Genomic DNA, 16670 nt, shown 5'->3' with positions numbered 1-16670 from the left:
GTAATTGGATAGATTTTTGCCAATTGATTTTTGTTAGAATAATTTTTTAACACAATCTGTTTTTATTTATTTATTAAATTTTTTCTATAATAAATATTTTTTATTCAGAGATTTTCCAGTTTGAAAGGATTGTAAATAAAATATAATAGAACCTAAGTAATAAAACAGCTTTAAATTTATATCAAATCTTATTGTATTTATTCGCTGTCGTTTCTTAAAACAAATTAATGTAGTATCCTTTGCACAGCTTCATTGGCTATATTTCGCAATTCGCATCCTGAGATCCCACATCATTCACGCTGTCGATCGTCAACGGGGATGTATTCGCGGCGCTAAATCTCTCTATTCGCATTAGAAACATGACTCACGACGACCGCATTTACCATTCGTGGCAAAAGGTACGCCATCGTAGCCGCGTATGGGTCGACAATTTATTAATTGTCCATGGCCAACTCGTGGATCTTTCTACTCTCCCTTTCTCCCTCTCTCTTTCTCTCGCTCGCTCATTTTCTTAAACGTTCTCTCCGCGCGCGAGCGAAGTTCTTTTGCGGTGCCCGATTCGGACGATGCATTGCGACATCATACTGCCGACGGTCGTCTGGAAACTCTGCCAGAGGTACGGCCTATTCGCCACGATTTCCTTGCCGTCGTCCCCGCGAAAACTTAGTATAATCTCTACTTTCGCAACGCCATTTATCCGCGAGAAAACCATTTTCGCACGAAATCAGTAAAGTATCGTGTGTCGCGAGATGTGGAAGGGGTAATTTCTCTTGAAAATGTTGAAAGAGAATGGTAAAAGGAAGTAGTTAATATATTGCAGAGAGAATAAAGCTTCGTAAGCGTGACATAATTTCAGATATAATTAGCAGAACGAAAATATCTCAACGCTCTCACTATACATATTTTCGCTATTTTTAATACTAGGTTGATTCATAAACAAGTTTCGTTTTACATAATAAACTGAATCTTTATATTAAAAAAACTTATTTATATTTAAAAAACAACATAAGTACTGAAAATCGTAAATGACACATTTTTAACTACTTGCAACAGATAAAATAATTAAATACCGTGAGTAATACTGGCTTCCCAGAAGAAGTGATTCAGTAATTCACAGCGGAATTTATTTATGAATCAACCTAATATATTTTACAATTTTTAGCAATATAAAAAGAGCAATTTTTGTATAATGTTTATAAGATGAAGAGTGTCACTTACCCATCGATGTGATCAGCTCCACTCTTTACGGGACCGTTTGCGAATTCCGGCGGCGGATCCGGAGTATTGGGACTGAGGGGGCTGATGGGTCTTCTAGAATTCTCGCCAAGAATGTCCTCGAAATCTACAACGGGTGCGACACCTCGCACGGACGCTTTCCTCACTAACGAGGGCGACGACAATTTCTGATGTTTTATCATGTCGGTAGTGGCGCCGTACGAGAACGGCTGACTGGTCTGCCTGGCGTGATACGGGATGTCCTCGTCGATGAAGTCGATGTTCCCAGGCGGCGAGAAGGAGTCCGCGTGTTTCCTGTAGGAGTCGTTGGAGGATTCGGATATCTTCCGATCCGGAGACATGCGATACTCGTAATCGCGATGCTCGATGCTCTTCGACGAGTCTCTGTACTCGTTTTTCAGGGTGCTATAGCTGCTGCTCGAATTGTAGGGCGGACTCGATTCTTTACCGGCCCCGTAACTCCTGTAGGAATCCTTCAAAGTGGAATAAGTGGACGTTGGGTGACTGCTGCCGTGACTGCTGTAACTGCGTGATTCTTGGATGTACATCTTCTCACTTCGATCGCGATTGTAATCATCTGTCGGAGGATCTGGCATAGACTGTAGAGAAATTTCATAGTATAATGTAAATAGTGGATATTTTTTCAATTAATTCTTAGTTTTTTTTGCATATTAATCTTAAGCCCCTTTCACAATAGGCAATAGCGATAGCGATAGCGACAGCGACAAGGTTGCCGACAAAGCTATACCTTTGTCGGCAACTTTGTCGCTGTCGCTGTCGCTATCGCTATCGCTTATTGTGCAAGGGGCTTTAAATGCAATTATCTATGCATACACGTAATTGGCAAACTTTGTTACCTCGACAGTAAGCATCATATCATGAAGAAGTTTATCGAGGTCTCCGTGAGCCTGACTTTCCGGCTCTGGTTCTGGCGGGCTGGGTCTCTGTGGCGGTGCACTACTTATGCCACTGTCCATAGAAACCGTCAATGGCGAGCCGCGAGCACCTCCTGCAGCGCTTTGATGTACCACGGCGTACAAGGACCCATCTATAGGGCCACAGGTATAACCCAAGCCACGAGGTGAAGTCTGAACCGAAGAGCTCGAGGGAGGTGGTGGTGACAGTGGAGTCTCACGGCCTTCTGGAGAGAAACATGCGTCCAAATATAGTGAAACAATAATAGCAATTGAAAAGAAAATATTTTAGTATGACATTTTCAATTTTACTGAATATATTTTGTATATTTTAATTCCACTACCAATCTTATTTTTGTGTGTTAATTGTTTCTATTACTTTAATTATATTATTAAGTAGAGCTGAATTGCAATAATTTATTTGGACTGTATTTTTTCGTAATAAATATTATTACTTAAGTAAAACGTTGTAGATTTGAATGGTAATGAGAGTATTCGCGTAAAGTCGCTAACAAGAGTAAAACCGCAAATAAATTCTCTTCTCGGATTCTTCTTATGGTTGGAATATCTGCGGGCACCCGCGTGAACTATAATTCCGCGAGCGGGAAATCGAGGAGCTTGTTAGAGGAACAACCGCCAGCCATAAATGGTTGACTGACGCTGCTCTTGAGTACCTACGAATTGCGACGAGGGAGTTAAGGAATCATCCATTACATACATTCCTCTCTCTACCAACGCATCACGCCATTTAGAGCTAATTGCTCGATCAGTTTCTAAGATATTATGATGTATTTATAATGAAGTAAAATAAACTTATAACTTGATCATTAGCAGGGAAACGATAGTAATTTGATACAAATTCCTCATTTTAACTTTCTCTCAAAGTATTAGAAATCTAATTCCAATATAAAATTTGTATAACAGGAAATATATTAACGTTTTATCGTATATTGATGTGCTCCTAGTATTAATGTAAATGTTTTTGCAATGTATCGTTGAAATATTTGAATAAAACCGGTAGTAATCGAATTAGCACAAATATATTTTCGCAATGAGCTTTCTACAAAATCGATGTCGCAATCTAAGTGACAACAGCCGACGCAACGATTGTTAAAAGCGTAATTCTTGGAAACCCATTCGTTGTAGTTACCGCAAGTTCACAACAAGGGTTTCTGGAAGTCTACGACCAGCCGTGATTACTTGATCCCCGTTGGCGTCGCGGCCGCTTTCTTGGGGCGCAACCTCGACGGAGTCTTTTTTCCCAGTGACCTCGTGACACAGGGCTAACCTACCGCAAGGATTACGTCATCTAAAGCGCGCGAATTACTCAACCGTGACATAATACGGATCAGTGGTAAATTGACGCAATACTTGTGCGAAAGAGAAAGGATGGGGTGACATTTCATGTTATGATAATCGCTGAATGTCATATGATGATCTTATAAGATAACTTTCCAGTTATACTTAAAACAATTTTACGATTTCATAGCGTTGTGAGAAACTGAGTAGACTGAGTAGAGATACAGAAAAATGAGGTGGATATCTTATTAACAGCAATTCATTAAACAAAATCAGGAACTATTTACTATAAGATATAATATTACGGATTTAATTTAATGATTATAAAAACGTAAAAATAAATAATGAAAAAGTAATAGCCAAAATCTAAAAGTAATCCTCAGATTCTAAATATTCTCGTAAAAAAATTCTCTTACGTGCTGAAAATCTCATCAGCTAGCTATTAATAGCACGAAAACTTCTGAGAATAGAATTTACGCCGACTAAAAGAAATTCAAGAAGAAAGCAAAAGAGAATAATGGTAAAAAGTTTATTTAGCTCTCCAGCGAACTTGGGTAACAATGTTGAGAATAAAAAGGAGCGAACCCAGCTGTAGATACAAGTAACAAAATCGAGAACATACTGAAGAGCCAGGGTCGAACTTTCTGCGAACGATAAAACTTTATCTAAATCTACTCGTAGAGAATGGAAGTGCGATGGGAAAATGAAAGTTTAGATACGCAACATTATAAAGTTTTCCAAGTGTTAAACATCCAATTATTACGAGATATCAATAATTCATATTTCTTCTGATAAGATAATCGCAAGACGACAAGCAAAAAGCGCATCTCTCTCTCTTTCTCTGTCTCATACACACAACAATGATTATTTCTATAATATTTTAGATCTCTTGTACCTATAAGACATGGTAAAAATGGAAATCGTTTTCAAGAAAAACAAGTAAAGAGATTCGCTTCGGACAAGCGGAGGATTAACATCACGACCAGGAGTGGTGCGCCGACAAGAACAGCACGTTCCCAAGAGATCCGTGTATTCGACGCGGATCAACCAAGAGAGCCCCGCGCGGCTGATATTTCCTACGGCGCCACTCGACGCGCTCATTCGCGTCCGGTTTGCACAGCCGAGAGATCTCCTGCTACCTTATATCATGCACCGACAATCGCTACGTCACGTCGAAGAGCGAAACGCGAGAAAGAAACGCGCGGTGAAACACGGCCGCGAAACAGGGAAGCGAGGGATGGGTCCTTGGTACGAGGAGGGGCACTTAATGGGTCTCTCTCCATCGAGATGCGTATCCGGTAGCGCCGCGTGCGTGTACGCAGAATTTCGCGGCGGTTTATTTTTCGCCCCGTGTGTCTGGGTCCTCGGTTTTTTCCCCTCTCTCTCTCTCTCTCTCTCTCTCTCTCTCTCTCTCTCTCTCTTTATCTCCCTCTCTCGAATCATCCGCTTTGATCCGGCATTCCGTGCGCCGCGCCGCCGCGGGACGCGAATGTGGCCAATGCACTTTGCGCCTGTTTGCGCCTTAGGCCCCTGTCACGCTCTACGTCTTTCTCCGATGACAGCGTTTCTACGCTAACGCAATCGCACACCAATCACAGCCGTTAGATTATCGGCTTAATTAGAATTTCTGGGGTATAATTATTTGTCTACGCGGGGCGATACGTGAACGCGCGTTTGGGCTGGGTTTTAACGTAATTTGACTGGCGGAATGTTCGTTCACCTCGCCGGCTGGAACGACCGCTCCGGCATTTGCAAAACATGTCACGTGTCATGTTATTTGTACGCTGTGTATCTTATATTTTATAAGACAGAACTGATACCTCTGAGTAAATTTACATTTGTATTTTTTCACCCGAGAGAGAATTAGAGGAGATAAATATATCAACGTCGCGGAGTGCGTTACTAAATTATCATTCGTGCGTAAGCTTGAGATAGTTAGAGATTTAATCAACTAAAGTCTCGTGATTTTAGTAACTCAAACATTTCGAGCTATATTTTGCAATATAACTCCTTCACTCTTTCATAAAGCTGTGTATTTCGCTCATTACTAATGTCGTGTAAAGAGGGCAAAAACTTCACTACATGTTCACGATAAAATCTGAAAAAAATATATAACGATCGTAACGAATTATAAAACGCTACTATCTCATCTTTACGAACAAGTGTACCGCGATAATGACGCGATCAAGATCGGCGATCGGGCTAATTTAGGATCATCACGAGCGATATTCCACGAAGGACACCGGGTATAATTTCTTAGGGCCGTGCGGGAAGCCTCATCTGAATTCAATCCACGTCGTCGCTATCTCGTTGACACATCGCGCCTGGTATAAATCATTTTTATTTGAGCGATTCTCGCTTATTATACTTGAATCGGCCCGCGCGTTCTATCAATGACGGCTAATCTATCACCTCGGGCAGTTGAAATGCATTTAATTGCTTGTAATATACAAGCGCAAACAGAACAGCATTTAAAAGTACTGGAGCTGTAAAATAAATTTATTAAACAGGCTCTATATATTTCCGTTTGTTCATAAAACAGTGTTAATACAATAAAATGTTTAGGATGATCATGACAAGTAGAACACATTAATTCCAAATTAATATTAGATGATAAAGAATATTGTGATATGCAATTCTAATCAAATTTTTGTAATTATAAGAAGGTTGTTTAATTTAAAAACCATCTAAGATTAGTTTTACAATGAATACAGTGTTGTATGAGCGAGCAGGACCCATTTTCGCATGTATACACATTTAAGCACGAGGATTCTGTCGTTGCCCGCCGATCGAAGATTATTACCGTTGCAATGCAGCCTCTTTCAAAGCACGATGATGAAACTTCGAATACGAGGTATACACGACCGTCGGCGATGTTGTATACGAGGATTTAATGGTGCTGATGAAGACGCGATGAAAGCGTGAAATGTACCGGCATACAATCGATAACCTTGTTGTGGTTTTTACGTTAATAACGCCAAAGGGAATCGTGATGTTTTGCAATTATTGCGAATAAAAAGTCTCGCGGTGCTCGCAAACGACGGCCGTAATTTTTCTTAAACGGTCTTAAATTCGAGATCGCATTATACGTCGACGCGCCGTAATACCACCTACTTCGAGACCACCTCGAGACTTGTTCGAGGAACGGAGATTCGGCCGGAAGGCGCGGCCGATGATTTTTGGCTGATTTAATGAAGCAAGTTCTCATCGACGCGCCACGTGAAAGTAATGGTCCGAGGGAAAGGCGCGACGTTGCGTCGCCGAATTGCGTGCTCCGGAGCATTTACCCGGGACAAGCTCGTCCGCGGGTTTTCGAGATTGACGCATCGTTTGGATAAAAGTGATGGGTAGCCATTAACGGGTCGATTCTATTAAATTATCGACGGTATCTCATAATCCAGACATGCAATGGTCTACATAAGTATGATTAAATTGCCGCTGAAGCGACGCGCGCGAGCGTACTAAAAATAGCGACACGACGGGAATGCTAATATAGCGCTATATTCTGTCCGCATAAAGTGCGAGACAACCGTAACGGTGCAATTACGCATACCGTAACGCAAAGAGGACGATTAACTATCCTTTAAAGATATATTAATTAACCCTGGGGCTTCCTGCTCTCGCGGAGAGACGAGTTTATGCTCGAAACCGCAAGCGGCGCGGCGTACCTCGCAAATGCGAGCGATTTTCTCGTTTATCACACACATCCGAGAGCGATGCGGATATAAATTTGCGAGCGCGATCCAGAAAGCGTGCTTAACGCGCGCACTTGGGCCGCAGCTGCAAGCTGCAACTGCACGCCGCGCTCGCGCTCGCGCCCGCGCCGCGGCCGCTGATCACGGCGGCGGATAGCGGCGTCGCCGTCGGCCGCACGCTCCAACGCGAATCGGTCGGCGGATTTATCGCGCCAAATGATACCGTCGACTAGCTCTCCGTCCGACCCTTATTGCAATTTCTTCGACATGCGTCGTGCTTTTTGCGCTTCGCGAGCGGCCGCGCCGTGCCACGCCGCATCAAGGACGAAATCGGCTCGCGCGCGATTTATCGCAGTCATTCATCATCCGCGAGCGATGGATAATCGAGGTGTCTCGGAGCACTGTCTCCGATATACGCGGAAAATGCATCTGTAATATGTAAATTTAAATTCCATCACTGATAGGAAAGCATGTTGAATATTAGCATGTAAAAATTTTCATGCATTTCACATGCACAATGATGGAAGTGGTAAAATGGACAGATAGAGACGTAACAATCTACATTTATAACAAATTGAATAATACAGTTTTTAATAATATATCCTTTCAGATGCAAATATCCAGGCATAGCCAACAGAAAGATAGTTTAGAATATTTTGCATTTTTGAAGGAAGTTCGTGGGGAAATAGTATAGAAAGGAAATTTAAATCGAACCCGATAGCGTTTATTCAAAGCAACATAAAATATCGTCGTCGTTTAACGTTGCCCCGATTTACAAGTTTAACGAGTTTTGCCTGGAACAAACAATCTTCCGCAAGAGCGCGACATAAATTTCCCGGTGTCCTAATATAAACGTCAAAGCGACCGATTACGAGCTGCGCAAACGCGAAGCGTGGGACGCGATACCAATTAATTAATACTATAATAGTCTCGCGATTGTATAGATCTATCTAAAGACGATATCGACGCGATATCGACGTCGCAATGCGCGTCGTAAAATCGTCCGAGTGTACAAACTGATAAACCCCTTATCTCTACAAGAGACCATCTTCGCGGAAACAATATCGATTATCTTTGGCAAATCGGTGAGCCATACCTACTCTAATGATGTCACTTCATCAGTGCCAGCTCAAATATTTAATATAATTATAGTAATGATATAAAAAGTATAAACTGTTATATTTTTATACAAAATTTGTTTCAACAATTAATTTTATTTAATCAATTTAATAAATTTATTTTCTATGCTTTATGCTTTTTATGCTACTCTATCAGTGCAAGCTCAGATATTTAATACAATTATAGTACTGTTAGAAAAAGTAAACTGTTCTGCACAATACATTTCTATATAAAATTTGTTTCAACAATAAATTTTTTATTTAATTAATTCTTCATTATTATTGTCTAGCTAGATTATTGAAAAAGATACTCCGCGGTGACGATTATATACGCTGTTTATTTAGTTGATGCATTCTGGCGGAGTGGAACGCGATGACATGTGGTTCGCGTGACCATCGGTAGTCGTCAGGACAACTCGACGAGACGATGGTAACCGCTAACTATTTCAATTTCTCACTGCAACGCCGCGCGAACGAATCGCGCACGTGCGAGCATGGAGCGCATTCGCGTACCGATACCAGAGGCTGGATATGGTAATTAGATTCTCGCGCGAGAACGTCATCGCTTTAGCCGGCTCGCACGCTCGCTTTCTCCCTCTTTCCCTGCTGTTCCGAGAGCGCGAATTTATAGTTAATCGCGGCTGTTAACTTATTTTACAAGCCATGATTTAACCGCGGAATTCAGGGGTGGGACAAGCGCGACACGCGCGAGTGCGCATATGGTAGTAGCGAGTACGGGAAATTTAAGGATGCGATCCCGCGTGCTTGACAGGTTTACGACGCCCGGTGGGTTTCCTTCTGCATATTCAAGTGCGGATGTAAATTGAAACTTTCTTGGCGACTTACGCCCTTGGGCTTGTAATGAAAATGGGAGAGATTCTAAGAGGAAGTGGAACACGATGCTATTAGCGCGATGCGGAGTCTTAGTAGTGGTAGATCGACAGCGGTTCTAATAATACAGTCGTTGAATCAAAGTTACCATTTACATAAAAATAAACAGAAATTCTCTCTTTAAAAATATTTGCAGATAAGTAATTTCTTAAAAATGCATTAATACTCGTTCAAACGTTTCGAATCTCTAAATTGCAACTTCGTAGCGAACGAAACGACTATCATAATTAACCGAGCGACTGATCTGCATAACAAAGCAGCCGCCCACATGGATCTTTCAATGCATACAATAGCACTGTGTATTCGTATATAAAAAAAAACCTTTTCATTTCGCATCGCATAACCATTTCACTCTTTCCCGTCCTTCGCTAGTCCTCCATCTTGACGAAGGACAGGTCGCTCATGTAGGTACTAAAATTTAGCATCCTTCCTCTGGATGCTATTCATTGGCATAGTAGGCCGTCATTATCTTCAGATGGACGACGAAGGGCGAGAAGGGGGGAGAAGGTGAGCAAGTAGTACTGGATGCGAAAGAAAAAGGGAGAGAAAAGGAGAGATTGTGAAGAGAAAGAAAAAGACATAAGGATGAATTACTCGTTTGACAGCCTTATAGAGATGCGTAAGCCGATGGGAAGTGGGCACTCTGAGATCCGGTCAGGGGTACACGTTCCGTGACCGATGACAAAAATGCGAGAGACGGAGGCGTGGTAGCCGTAGGGAATCCAACAAAGGGAAGACTCGCGCGAATTTCTATTAACTATGATTAGGACTTTTGATTAGTAATACGTTTTACTCACACAAAATTAATCTATAAACATAAAAATCGATCAAAAGCAATTTTAATTATACATTTAATTCATACAGTAAAATAATTAATGATCTTTATAATAATAATTTTTTTAAATAGAGCCAAACAACTGTTTTCCGTTTGTCGTATCTAATTTTTTTGCTCGTTTAGTTTTACAGCTTAATTTTAATTATTAATTCACTCGTTGCGATTAGGTTTCTCTTATTATCGTACCAAAAACTTTCTTGTGTATCAAACTGCAATAATGTCAGCCATAGAATCCAAGTTGCACTAAACACGAAACGATTCCTAATGAGGACACGCACCAACTAGTCCTTCGGTGAAGCTATCGATACTTCTTCAGCGACTTATTTGAAAGAGAGACTCAACGGCTAACGAGAAAACAACGCGTGTTCCGTTCACCGGGAGCACAGAAACGGCACTGTGCGTTGCAAATGCCACACGATAGCGATCACGACCACCACCACCGTCATTCGCGTTAACCACCACCACCAGCACCACTGTCCTCGTCATCATCATCGGCGGCCAAGCCTGCATCCTACGCAAGAAGTTGGCGATATGGAGTTTCGGGGAGTTGCCTCTCCTCGTCGCAGCACTTGCAGCTCCATATAAACGCATGCACGCACGGCGATCACGTGCGTGCAGATATGCAGACCGCGAATCACGCAGCTTCGTTTTCCTTCGTGATGCACACACGAACTCTGTTCCTTTGAAATTCAGGTACGAGAGACGCGTGTGTATTCAGGACGTATGCTGACGTATAAGATCGTACGTTCGATTCGAGTAACGTACTTTCTGAAGCACCTTTGTGTAAGTGGGCCACAAGTACTTTCTCGTATACTTGTTCGAATGACGGCTCTTTAAGGACGTCATATTTTATAATTAATAATAATAAATCATAAGATCGCTGAATATGGAATCGGATTGTTGCGCGCGTATAAATAATGAACGCGTGGCTGTATCAAACGACGCGGTCTCATTGATGGCTTTCATTTTGCACGCATATATGTATACCTATACTCGGACGGAAAACAATCGACAAGAACGTGAGGCTCGTTTGATTCATGCATTTCCACTCATATGCATACACTCCGCCGCTCCGTTACCCATCGGTAACGTACTATGGTGCACGTGTTTCCTCGTATTACGTGGAGATCGCACGTGTGCACGTGTGCGCGTCTCGTTCCATGGTATGAGAGTATCGTCGTGTTTCTCGCGGAGACCCCTCTACTCATTCGAACGCGGCCTCCAGTCGCCGATCCTTCTACGGCAACTCTCGGCCCACCGCGCAAGCCGGCCGGCTACGTCGTCTTCGTCGTCGTCGTCTTTCTCGGCGCGGCTGTGATCGCACACGTCGATCCCGCGCGCGCATACGCGCACGCACACCGCCGTTATTTGGCGCGCACGAGAAAACGGTTCCCGCACTCGGATCGAGACCAAATTGACGAGCATCTGCGATGATTCGTACCGTGCCGCTACGATACCGAAATTAAAGGCCGCGGCTCGGGAAAGGCGGGCCGCGATGCGAACCGTGGCCGCTCAAATGGCTCGCTCGGAAGATCATTAAGACGTACGTACGTCAGGTGTGTTTGGTGAATCCGTCCGTTTCGACGAGATTCCAGAACACGTTCCTCGATTAGCCTAAATCCCTATCTTCCAGCACATTTCACATTAGTATGATAATACACCTATATTGGCTGAAACAGTCGAGAGCGTTTTTTCTCGGCCTTTTTCTTACTTCTCTCTTCGCATGGTTCTTTCTCACAGCTTTCATTTGGGCGCCTCGCCGTTATGTTACGATGCCGTAGGTAGTCGCGAATGAATAGCCGGTAATTAATAATTCATCGTCCGGCGTTGCGCGCCGAAACGTATACGCACGCGTACGTAAGTAAGAACGAGTCGCAAGTACTACCACCCCTTTGCTACCGCGCGCGCGGCACGCGAGTCGTGTAATGCGTTTCTTCTTTCAAAAGAACGCACGTACCGCGATGTCGCGCATTCACGATCGTCGCATGTGTACCAGGTGCTCGTGACGAATGCTAATGCACTAACGCTTAGCGCGGGACAACGACGCGACGCGCGCCGACAATGAGGCAAAATTATGACGAAGGGTGCAATTATCGTTAGGGGTAATTGTGATCGCGCGGCGATTGCGCGTTAAATCGAAAAGATTGATCGCTTATATATTATGATCACCGCACGTAGTCCCCGGGTATTCGCGTCAGAATTTGCCAAGCATGAACTTACATCTCGCTTATAATCCGTTATCGTTGATAAAATAATAGAGCTTGATTATACGAGACTTTTGCAAGAAATATTATGAGTTTAAATTTCTCTCAAATATTTTTAATAATTAAATTCATCGAGATTATTCGATTAGTTTTATTCCCAGGAAACTCTATCTTCATCCGTCACTAAATTGGGAGACACTTTAACTATATCGAAGTTTAGATCGTTATAATACCCGTCAAATATTTTTAATAATTAAATTCATCGAGATATCTGATTAGCCTTAATTCTAGGAAACTCCATATTTATAATACTAGCAAAACGTTTCATCCGTTACTAAATTAAGAGACACAAAACTATCAAGAAGTTTGGGTCATTATAATACCCTTAAAATATTTTTAATAATTAAATTCATCGAAATATTCGATTAGCTTTATTCTTAGAAAATTCCATATTTATGGCACTAGCAAAACGCTTCATCCGTCACTAAATTGGGAGATACCAAATCACCAGAAAGTTTAGATGGAAGAAGCTACTCACAATTAATAGGAGTATTTACAACATCTTAAGCGCCACAGAATACGTCAGCTTATAAGAGATTCATATCGGACGCGGAAGCGTATTCATCACGTAAGATTCGCGTGGCATGAGTTCCCAATCGCACACGCATGTACATACGTTTCAGGTTGGCATATGAAGCGCGCATCTCGGGGCGCGTGATACGTGATTCTGCTGCTGATTGCCCATCACGATGAACGGGAGCACGCGCAGGCACATTTGCATCGCGCGCGGATATGCCGCGTTAAACAAGAATAGGCTGGCCTCGCTACCCGGTAGCCTAATAATATTAGGCGCCGGGATCATAACGCGTAACGTGGCACGCAATCGCCCGCGATCCGCGCATAAACGCGCGTGGGATGCGTTTAGGAATAATTGGCTCACCTGCGCTGCACCATTATTACGCGTCACTTGCTTATTTAGCCGTTACAGAGTTACCGTATATGGACACTGTTATGTTATCGCGCGGCGTCACCTGCGATACGCGAAGCTTCGACAACCGGTAATTATAACCGCGATCGTTTAGATCGCTTGATATATACATGTAAAACCGTGTTTGTTTTCTAAAATCATCGGCGTGTCAGCGTTTGCATTAATAACAAGAAATTTATTGATTTTGAAAGTGGTATGCGAGATATTGAGATTGATACGAAGATTGCGAGACAGCCATAGAAGGTCGAATTAATCGAAACTTGTTGACATTTCACCTCCCATATTGACGCTCGATATTCTAAGCGTCTGAAATGATATTGATACTTTCGTAAATTACTCCATAATTTACTTCGTAATTTTCAGAAGAAAAAAGTACCTTTAAGATTGGCAAGTCTGGGATACTCTGTATTACGTTAGCTCTTATTTACTTATTCTCAGGCAAGTAATTTACGATTAAGTATCTGTAAAAGATCCGGATATACGGCGGGTGAACCACTAGCGGATCGCAACCACCGATTTACTACCTCGCGCTCGTCCGAGCGTAACGCGGCTATTTCTACTGTCGAGTAACGAAGATAGAGCGAAAAGTTGGTCGGCCACCGTCGGCAAACGACGATGTATTCCTAGGCAGCCAATCTGGGACAAGGACGCGCGCACGATTTGTGCGTAAGACGACATGACGCATTATGCATCCGTCTCGGTAACATCACGCGAATATGAAACGACGCCATTTACTCGGGTATCTCTTTATCAACGATCAAAAGATGCCAGGAATGATCAATTAAATCGATAGTGCAGCGCTGCCAGCCAGGGAAGTCGTATAAATTTAAAGCACGTGGTTCTTGAACGTGTAACGTTATACTCAATTTACATCATTCTGTGATATTAATCTTCTCGTGACATATCAATCACTACCTTCCCGTCAACAATTTAATTATTTCAAATCATTTTATTATATACAATATATACATTTTGTAAAAGTATAAGAATCAGATTTTAAGATCGTAAAAATGTTAACCCTTTTCTCCGAAGATCATGACGCACTTTAAATTTGGAAATAACGGTTGTTCAGTTAGACGACTGTTTCAATGCAGCAATGCAGCACAAGCAATACCGGAAATTTTGGTATTGACATTTAGCCGAGGCAAAAAACGATTTCTCTTCCTACAATGGACATCGAAGTGGTAAAATAAAATTGCCGGAGGCGGCCCTGCGCGGAGGAAGCTGCACAGGGATTGGAGTAAACAATGGTGACGTAACAGCGGGAAGACGTACGACCGAACGACAAGACAATGGGCTCTTGTCTCTGTTTTCTGTCCTCACTGCTCCACCTCTATCTCTTTCTCCTGTTCCTATTAAGCGGCGATTTTCTCTTCTTGTTTTACCGCACAATTTCTTCGACAGCGGCCAAACAAAAGATAGGAGGTTGACGGCCACGAACGGGATTTTGGAGGATCGACAAAACGCTAGTTTTACTCCTTGAGAGATATAAAAGTTACAATCTAATACAGCTATCAGGCGCTAAAAGCTCGTCGCGTGTCAAGTGGTTCGCGCGTGCGAAACCCAGACGTCTGTTTGCTAGTGTCCGTTACTACTTAACATTTCTCTCATACTTCATTACCTCATTTCTCTGCGGTGAATTTTTCTTTTTTAAATTTTGCCATAAATATTTTTGTTACTTCAGTATTTTTTTCACAAGTTTTTCCGCATAATAATATAAAAAATAATATAATATAAAATAAAAGTAATTTTTATACAATAAGAGTCTCCATATCAATGAATATTCAATAACTGGACAGAAGAGTTACGTTGAGAGGAAAGTAAAGAAAGAAGTAATGGGATATTGATGTTAATGTTTCTCTTTTTTGTTTACAGAGAAATTATATTTTGCATGAGCGGAAATCACACGTATATCTACGGCGGCTGCCAACTATGGGGTGTTTTCTCAGATCAAGCTCAATCTACACTTTCCAAGAACCAACTTTCTCGTAGCACGAGTCCGAAGGCGATTCTCGGAGCGAGAGTAGCCCGGTCAAGCCGGTTCGCCAATTTTGGATCAAAAGACTCTATCCTGCGTGAAGTGTCGCCTTAACGGTAGACCGTAAAATTAAGGTCAATCTCCAGTCGCGAGTATCACGAAACGTTGAACGAATACTTGTTACGAAATCGTTATAAAAACGTTACAAAATCGCAATAGAAAGCAGCCAGAAGAAATATCTCGAGAGATGTATCATGCGGCAAATTACACGATTACGACATTAAATATATATAATTTAACTTCAAATTCTAAGTCATATAATAACAGATTAAGAAAGTGCTATTTGAAATATGAAAATACTCAAAATTGCGCGCTTTTCAGTTTGTTTCAACGTTGCAGTAAATAAATTTAGGTTTAATCATTTAAATCGCTATGTTAATAGAAAGAAAACAAAATTAGCTTACTCGAAACGCTCGCCACTTTCGCCAGTCTGCTCACGATTCTGCAGCCGTTGTCGCAATAGCATAATTATGCGTATAATCACCAATAAAATCTCGTGTTTATCGATGTAAATGATAGGAATACCAAATTGTGCAGGTAGAGAGTACACTATCGATCACGGGTGAAACAAGAATCGAACTGAGACTCTCTGGCACGGTTACGTATAGAAGCGCGCGAAAACTGTTAAGCTCTATCCCCATCCATGGCGTCTCGACGCCAAGAATAAACCCGCGCGGACTCCCCACCACCATGAAAATCTCCTATATCGTTCCGCTTTCCATCCCTTTCCACGCGATGCAGCTTCCACGACTTTTGTTACATCCTGGTCTAACGCGATGAATTTGATGCAATCGGACCGACCCTAATATAAAATACATTTATTCAATTTATTGTCATCCTCTCCGTTTATTTTTCAATTATTCTTTTTGTATCTATATTTATATATTTATCCCGTATCAATATTTATGTATTATATAAATATTTATATCAAATATCCATTTTTTAAATTAGAAAATTGTTTTCCGCTTTCAGCTTGAATATAACCTTTTTTCGGATGTATCGATTATTTTTTCAATTTAAATAGGCTCGTCTTTAATTTTATTTTTCCCCTATACTTCACAGTTTCGTCAACTCAAGGGATCGAACATACAGACTAGATTCGCACGCAATTCGCCCGGAAACATGGAAGATTCATTACATTTCCGCCTCGCTTCGCGCGTCACCCGATCAAAAGAGTTGAAAAACTTTTTTCGCGCTGATTCATATAACTCAGCGGGTCGTTAAAGCAGATCGTTCATGCGAGGATAGCGCCGTAGGAAACTTATACTCTAGTCGCGTGGGTGCAACGTGTGGGCATCGCGACGCTTCCGTCAGGCGGAAGCCCGTACGAACTTCTCGTCTCGATCAGAGTTCGTTACACTCGCCGATTCGCCGAACGGGAAGGGACTCTCTTCGTGCCAGTAAACGTTTGTCTCGCGACGTGAAAATACGTCGCCTCTTAACTCTTTGCTT

General features: G+C 42.1%; 1 protein-coding gene across 13 annotated transcripts in view; it reads right to left on the bottom strand.

Moving 5' to 3' along the window:
- Positions 1-16670, bottom strand: part of By (focal adhesion protein tensin) — a 172147-nt gene that overhangs the window by 14113 nt on the left and 141364 nt on the right. For 12 of the 13 annotated variants that reach the window (XM_071779724.1, XM_071779726.1, XM_071779730.1 and 9 more), the window contains 2 exons: positions 2094-2377; positions 1219-1835 (listed from right to left, as the gene is read on the bottom strand). In XM_071779724.1, coding sequence (XP_071635825.1) covers positions 1219-1835; positions 2094-2377 — 901 coding nt within the window. The remainder of the gene's footprint in view (positions 1-1218; positions 1836-2093; positions 2378-16670) is intronic. The other variant, XM_071779725.1, reaches the window with a different exon arrangement.

This window comes from Temnothorax longispinosus, chromosome 5 (genome assembly GCF_030848805.1).
Source record: "Temnothorax longispinosus isolate EJ_2023e chromosome 5, Tlon_JGU_v1, whole genome shotgun sequence".
In the NCBI taxonomy this organism is placed as follows: domain Eukaryota; kingdom Metazoa; phylum Arthropoda; class Insecta; order Hymenoptera; family Formicidae; genus Temnothorax; species Temnothorax longispinosus.
Note: the sequence above shows the minus strand (reverse complement) of the source record. Positions and strands in the feature narration are given on the sequence as shown.